At 47.8% G+C, this 7583-nt stretch overlaps 1 protein-coding gene across 1 annotated transcript in view; it reads right to left on the reverse strand.

The window, feature by feature from the left end:
• LOC103802470 (focal adhesion kinase 1-like) overlaps positions 1 to 7583 on the reverse strand; it is a gene marked incomplete at its 5' end in the record, with an annotated part of 11026 nt that overhangs the window by 1525 nt on the left and 1918 nt on the right. Inside the window, 4 exons of the mRNA XM_009074953.1 lie at positions 1601 to 1681; positions 2143 to 2298; positions 5774 to 5880; positions 6517 to 6556. Of these exons, the coding sequence (XP_009073201.1) occupies positions 1601 to 1681; positions 2143 to 2298; positions 5774 to 5880; positions 6517 to 6556 (384 nt within the window). The remainder of the gene's footprint in view (positions 1 to 1600; positions 1682 to 2142; positions 2299 to 5773; positions 5881 to 6516; positions 6557 to 7583) is intronic.

Consider the following 7583-nt stretch of genomic DNA (forward strand, 5'->3'; position numbering starts at 1 on the left):
CTTGAGTCTGTGCCCTCTTGTCCTGCTGCTGGTTGCCTGGGAGAAGAGACCAACCCCCACCTGACTCCAACCTCCTGTCAGGGAGTTGCAGAGGGTGAGAAGGTCTCCCCTGAGCCTCCTCTTCTCCAGGCTGAACACCCCCAGCTCCCTCAGCCTCTCCTCATGGCACTTGTGCTCCAGTCCCTTCACCAGCCTCGTTGCTCTTCTCTGCACCTGCTCCAGCACCTCAATATCCTCCTGAGCTGAGGGGCCCAGAACTGCACACAGTGATGCCATAGCAGGATCTGCCCTCCCACAGCAGCTCCTGGAGAGAGTTCCAACTGAAGTTGGGACAGTCTGTGAGCACCAAATGCAGCAGCAGATGGAATTTGGCACCTGCAGCTCTGTGTTGGGTGGAGATGCAGAGCAACCCTGTCAGCTGCTGAGCTACCCACTGTTACACAGTCTTGGAGAATGGCTAAGGGAGCAGGGATATAATCCTGGGGAAGGCCAAAAAGAGCTAGGCCGCAGTCCCCTGGGAACGTACAGACACAGTCCTGGGAACACACCTGGGAATGCAGTGTGTACAAGGAAGGCTCTGGAGATAGTAACTTATATATAGATAGGGAGTAACTCAGCTGGGCAGATGGCAGATGGCAGGGGTAACTCGTCCTTGAGGGTGAAACAAACAGGTTCGAGAAAAACAGCTAGGAATGCACCCAAGCCTGGGAAAGCAGGAGATAAGCCTCACAGCTGCAGCTGCGAGTGAGGGGAGTACCTGAATGCTATCTTTAGAGCCTAGCCAATTAAAAATGACGGATAATTGTAAGCCTGCTTCTGCACTGTATAAAAAAGAGCCTGTTGGACAATAAGGATGGAGCTTGCTGTATCACCCAGATGGCGTCGGCCGTTTGCTTCCCCGCGCGGAACCTTCACCTTTCCCAACAACACAGCACCAAGACCCAAATAGTGGATTTTAACCCACATCTTGTCATTAACACCTTGCTACAGCTTTCCAGGTTGCTGTCATCATCACTCACATAAAGCACCTCAAAGCATAAATTGCTCTTAAACAGGTTAAGAAGCCACATACAGGTTGTTCAACAACATGGCTAAGTCAGGATGGTTCTGAGATGGCACTTACAGAACCATTCTCTGGCTTTCTCATGATCACACTCGTTCCAAGGTTTTGGAGTAAAACTTTTACTCCTGAACTTCACTGAAAGATCACACTCAGTCACTTGTCAGCCAGAATTAGGTTACTACAGGAAACCTTCCAGCTGCACCAAGCTCTGCTCAGTTACCTGCTGAATGACTTGGTGTACAAGCTAATGAAGGATTACACCTGCACTAAGATGGTCTCTCAGCCTTGGAATACTGGGGTTTATGTCACCTTCCCAGAGGTGACAGCTATATCCACTTTGAGCAGACTCACTAACCCAAGTCTATCCCCACACAGCAATTCTAGTAAGATTCATTTAACGCAAAATTATAGCCCCAGAGTTCAGATTGCTCAGTGAACCAAAATCTGTGCCCATGCCAGGGAAGGAGTGCCCAAACCTGTCCCTACTGGCTGAGCTGAGGCAGTGGCTGAGCATCAGGTGAGCAGAGCTCCACGTACCTCTCTGTGGGTGCTTGCAGGAAGCACTGGGAGGGTCTCATCCACTGTTGCCAGTAAGGTTCTTAGTGCCAAACCAACCTCCTAAGAGGAAAAAAAAGGAAGGAAATAAATGTAAAGAACTTCGAATGAATGGATGAGAGAATTGTAGGAGAGCAGGAGGCAGCAGATACACTTAATTCCTCACCAGGATAAGAAGGGAGTTGCAACATGGCTGAGACACTTCCAAATCCTACCTGAAATTGTGTGTTTCACCATCAAAACAAGACGGCAAAGGGTTCAGAAAACGTTTTTCTTTAAGAAGTGAAAAAGTGGAGAAGACATCACACAACTTACCACCCTGGATAGGCACAGGCAAGCTGGAAAATAAAGCACTTGTTGTGCACAGTACTGGGAACAGGACCCAAAGCTCCAATCTCTGACCACAGGTCACCCACCCCGTGAACACAACGAGCTTCTCTACTTCAGCTTCCCAGAATTTCTCCTACACCACTTGAAGACCTCAGGAAAGAAAGAGCTTACAGTTCCAGGCAGTGCCTCCATACCTTCACCATGGGCACGTACTCCTCGGGCGGCGCGGGCTGGATTTTGCTGGACATCTCTATGACTGCCTTCACCAGACCCGTCACGTTCTCGTAGACTTTGTCGTTGGAGCGGTCCAGGTTGGCCGTGGGAGGAGGGCTGATCTCCTGCGGCTGAATCTGAAGCAGAGAGGATCTGTTGGACCTCCTGTCCCCAGCAGATGGGGCTCAGCAGCTTCCCAACCTCCGCAGATGTCTCTGTTCCTCATCTTCCCAACAGCCTCCCGCCCTGGTCCCCTGTCCTGCCTGAGCACACTCACTCTGCCATCTGAAGGAAGTTTCTTTTAGTTCTGCTGACTGAACCTGATCTGTGAAATGACACTGGGGAATTTCTACCAGGATTTCCCTGAAGAGCTGCCAGTACAACTCCCTCAACAGAGAAGAAAATAATTTGAGGAATGAGTACTGAGTACTTGACCTGTCTCACTGGTTCAGGTTCCACTGTTAAGGCAACAGGTATCAGGTCCCTCATTCCAGAAGGTTTTTTTGTGCTCCAAAATATGTCAGAGCTCACAGTAACATACTGATATGGCAAAGAGAGAACTGGAACTAGAGGATCTTTGGGTTCCCTTTCGACCCAAACCATTCTGTGATTCTATAACATTACTGTTTGGTTAGTGAAAATCCACAGCAGGTTTACAAAAATGGTGTCACCAGTACAGGTGGGAAACATGGAATGCTTTTAGACAGTTGATTTCCAATAGATCAGAAAAAAACCCAATAGGTAAAAATCCTGTGGTCCTTACACAAGTAAAACTTCAACGAGTCAGGTCTGTCTGGAATTAAATCCAAGACAGACTAAAATAAACCTGCATCATGAAAGAAGGAAACTTTGGAAAACTTCCTCTGTAAGGTCCTCAGGATCTCTGAACTGTAAAACTACAAACATCCCAGTTTCCTGCAGCTCTTCCCTGCTATGGGATGCCCAAACAACTACTCAGAGTGAGCAGAGGATTTAAAAATTGCTGATTTCCTACTGGTCACAGAGCAGTCGCCCACGCTGAGGATCTGAGACGGCTCGTGGTGTTTCAGCCCACCACGATGGGCTAGTGCTGGTCCTTACAACTGGCCCCAGAGGGTGTTTCACTGGAAGCACCTGAGACACTGCCCCAAGGAAACCATGAACTACTTGGATGAGACTTTGTCTAAGGAAGGAGTGCAGGATTTAGTGCATGGGGATTCCATTTTGCAGCACTTCATTAATTGGGTACCGACAGCTATTACGGAGATTAAGTCGAGTGCATTGATCAGAAAATACCTCAGGAAAAAGAGCAGGTAATTGCCTCAATCAGCAGGGAAAGGCTGTGATCCGAATCAGTTTCAGCAGTCGAGAAGTTAAACAGTCATTTGGCAAAGTCACATGCAAAGACATTTTGGACTAGAGCACGTACACACACGCACTGCTTACCCTCCATGGCTATGGTTGAGCAGAATGTGGGGGGAGGTTAAAGAAATTTACCGAAAGAAGGGAAAAAAGAAAAACAATATTAATAAAACTCAGCAGGGAAAAAACCAAACCAAACCAAACCAAACCCAAAACACGTGTAGCAATAAACGACCAGTTAAAAAGGCTGCAACAAAAACAGATCCTCAACAGTACCGACAGCCGTTCGTGTTAGCTCTTGGCCATGTGTCACAGTGTGGGAAGTGAAGGGTTTGCCATGCACCCATGCTTCCTTCCTACCAAACACGTGGGGAAGAGATCATGCAAAGCTGGAGAGGAGCAAGCCAGTCTGGTGGGCAGCAGAGTGGTGAGTGGAGCAGAGGGCCTGGGCCACCGCGGGACACGACGTGGCCTGGGAACGCTGGTCCCTTTACACAAACAACCCAGCACTCAGTGCATTGAAAAACTGTTGTATTCATCTTTCTGAAGCTTGTTTTTTCTTTAGAAGAGTCATGGTAAGAAATACGTGGTCACCTAGCTCTGCAGCTCTTGTTCGCGACCACTAAGCACGGACGTAGTTAGGAACTACCAAGGAGCCATTCTAGGTGACATCCAACCCATGGAATTCCAGGCCCTAACCTTTCAACTACAGACATTGTGTTTCTTAACACTTGACTTCCCTTTGTTTATCTCCAACATCAACCCTGTTGCTCTGCAGTCTGTGCAGTCCCAAGTTTCTCAGTGGAACTGTCTGACTTTGCCTTGCCCAGGAACCCAGACCCGTGTGCTCCCTGGTGCCTGCTCTAAGGCTCCTGAGGACAAACAGTTCAAATCCTCTTCATCTGAGCTCTGCACAGATGGGAGACTGAAACTGGGTGTCTGATATGAACCCTAGAAGCACCTTCAGTTTAGGACTGCAGCCACTAACAAAGCTACACCAAAAAACCAATGGGCTGTTTTCCCCAAGGGGCACAAACCAAACCAATTTCAAGAAAATCTTGACAGTAAAACCCCAAATCAGCCCATTTTTCCCTACTCAAGAAGCTATTTTAGTACACAAATCCTGTTCACTTGTCATTGCTGATGACTTTGGCTGCTCAGGTTTGTTTGCTGTCAAAGGATGTATTTCAGAAAACATTTTTCATGTCCCAGTATCAGCATTTAGAAAGAAATTTCAGAGACGCCAAGTTTAGTAACACATCTGTTACTGCTTTTTCAGGTTTTCTGAGGCTTGGCAGCTCAGAAAGCACTGGCATCAGTTTATAATAAATAATCCTGCTCGATTTCTCCACTGCTGGCTACTTCAATACTCCAATAATCCCAGAACAAGGGCAGAAGTGAGACAGGCTGGGATCAATCTGTGCTGATCACACTGCTTTGATGGCAGGTTTTGAATTTCATGCTCAGATGAACTGGACTATTTCTGCATTTTCTTAAAGCACCTAAAATAAGGGTCATTCATCTCAACAGCTGAATCCACGACATGGATTCCTGCTCTTTACTACAGGCTTGGCAAGGTTTTTTCCTGAAGGTTAGAAAGGTATCAGGGTCCCAAAGGCAGGAACAGGACACAGAGGGATGATTTTGGAAGTGCCTGACATACTGAGGGACTATTGCCACCCACTGCCAACAGGGGCAGACACTGTGTCACAGCACTCTGCAGCCTCTCCCTGCTACAAAATTCACGTTGGGTTTCAGTCTTGGCTTTATTGCCTATATGGGAGATGAAACGACACATCAGGAAGCATCTCAATCCCATGACAGACAGCTCATTTCCTCTCTTCCCTCGTTCCCCAGAGCTAGGAGGGTTGGAGGAGCCTTGATGCTGCAGCAAGAGCTTTTTGAGCACCAGTTCAGATGGGTCTCACTTCCCTGTGACCCTGAGACTGGGAACAGGGAACCGTGGGCTGAACACTGCTGCTGAGAGGGAGGTTGGGTTCACCCAGGGCATCTCATATGCTCTTCAAATAGAAACAAGCTCACCTGGGCAAGGTTCTAGGTGAGGAACACACTGAATCACAGTCATGGAGCATCTGAGCCTACCAGTTACCTCCTCACTTCCCTGGAGAGCTGCTAGGGCATGTTTGCCCCACGACAACATTTACTTAGGAAGTTTAGTCACTTTTGCTCACTGTGGTCTCTACTTCAGGAACCCCAAACGACCTCAGGGTTGATTTTCTGAGGGTGTTTCCCGTGGCCCTGAGCACACACCTTCACGCCTTCGTTGTAGCTGTCCACGGGGCTGTTGAGGCTGGCAAGGCTGCCCAGGTGTCCTGGGGCTCCGGGGCGCGGGGGCTTCTTTGGCGGAGCTGCGTGATCTGCTTAACAAGAACAATCTGCATTTTTAGAGGAGCAACATACCAGATGTACCTGCATCACTCTGCTCTGCCAACACTACAAAGGCTGCAAGTGCTTGCAGTAAATCCAATGTTTGTAGCAGCTGCACATAATGAGAACGTGGTTGTTTTATAAGATACCTTGAAATTCCCCACGTGGAGCAACTGCTACTGATCTCAGTACACCTACCCCAGCCTTGAGAGGTTCTCACCCCTTTGTACCACAGCTGAGTGCCAACATGCTGTATGTGTCTGGGAAAATCAGACTTCTTCCTGGCAGCAATCCTGGGTGTGATTCACTTTGAGACTGAGATACCCAACTTGAGGTGTCTACTTCTGTTTTACATGCCTGAACTCCACACAGGGTGAAGTCCCACACGGTGACTCAGCTTCCTCTAGACACTTCCTGCCTGTTGATCCAAGCACTTTCTTGGCTTTGCTGACTGCACGTCTGGGGCCTGCATGGGGAATCTAAACACAGCACACCAAACATCTCTGTGTAGTGCCTGGAACTGAATCCCTCCTGCATGGAAATACTGGCACGAACCTTTGCTCACTACTGCTGCTGGAAGACTTGTAATCAAGAATTCAAGATGACATAAGACATTTACTGCTTACCTGGTTTACCCACAGGCTGATATATGTGCTGGTTACCAGCCTATAAAATAAAATAAACATTTGAAGTAGTTATTGCAGTGCTCACAGCTTTCAGCACTGCAATCTCAAACACTGAGAGCAAACAGTTCTCTGTGTATTTCTAACAGTGAAAAATACATCCCAATTCACACCATCAGCCCCTCACTACAGGTGTGTTAGTCAGAGAGTAAGAAAAGAGTGTGAATGTATTTTGTGTTGCTCACAACAGTCCTGACCTCTAGTTTATCCTTCCTTATTCCTCAAATGTGGTGGGATAGTCACAGGTGTTTTCAGTCTGTGCTAGAGATGCAGCTGTAGAGATCACAGTGGGGAAGGAGAAATGAGATCAGTTCCATCATGGGAACAGATTTCTGTGCTGGTTTACTTTTTAGTTTTGGTGCAAAGCTCTTAGTCAAGGCTTATTTGCTTATTCATTTGGAAGAGTTTGGTAACAGCCTGAAGTGACTTTCCTTGGTAATTGTATTTATACATCCTTCATGCCAACCTCAGCCACTGAGGTGAGCAGTGCTGGTGCCAGCATGATATTATCCTTAGGGGTGATTTTAGCTTCCCAGAATTCAACTGAGAATATCATACAAAGGACACAAACAGGTCCAGGAAGTTTCTGAAGCAGGCTGAAGTTGAGTTCTTGGTGCAGGTACTAAGGGAGCTGACTAGGAGAGGTGTCCTCCTGGATTTGTTGTTTGTGGACAGGCTCATGGGCCGAGTGGTGATCGATGACTGTCTTGGTCATGGTGACCATGAAGTAGTTGAGTTTCAAACTGCTGGAGCTAGGAGCAAAACTAGCAGCAAAACTTTGATCCTGGCTATGGAGAGAGCAGACTTTGGGCTGCTCAAGATACTATGTAATGAGGTTCCCTGTGGAGCTGCTTCTGCAGGTACTGGTGGATGGTTAGCCATGGTCTCTACTTCAGGAACTTCTGGTTACCAGTGGATATTGGCTGCTTTGTAAGAGCCATCTCTGAAGAACACAGAGACAGGCAATTCCAAAGTGCTGGAAGTGAAGGGAGTGGGGCAGCAGGCTGGCC

Source organism: Acanthisitta chloris, unplaced genomic scaffold, assembly GCF_000695815.1.
Source record: "Acanthisitta chloris isolate BGI_N310 unplaced genomic scaffold, ASM69581v1 scaffold42060, whole genome shotgun sequence".
Lineage (NCBI taxonomy): Eukaryota > Metazoa > Chordata > Aves > Passeriformes > Acanthisittidae > Acanthisitta > Acanthisitta chloris.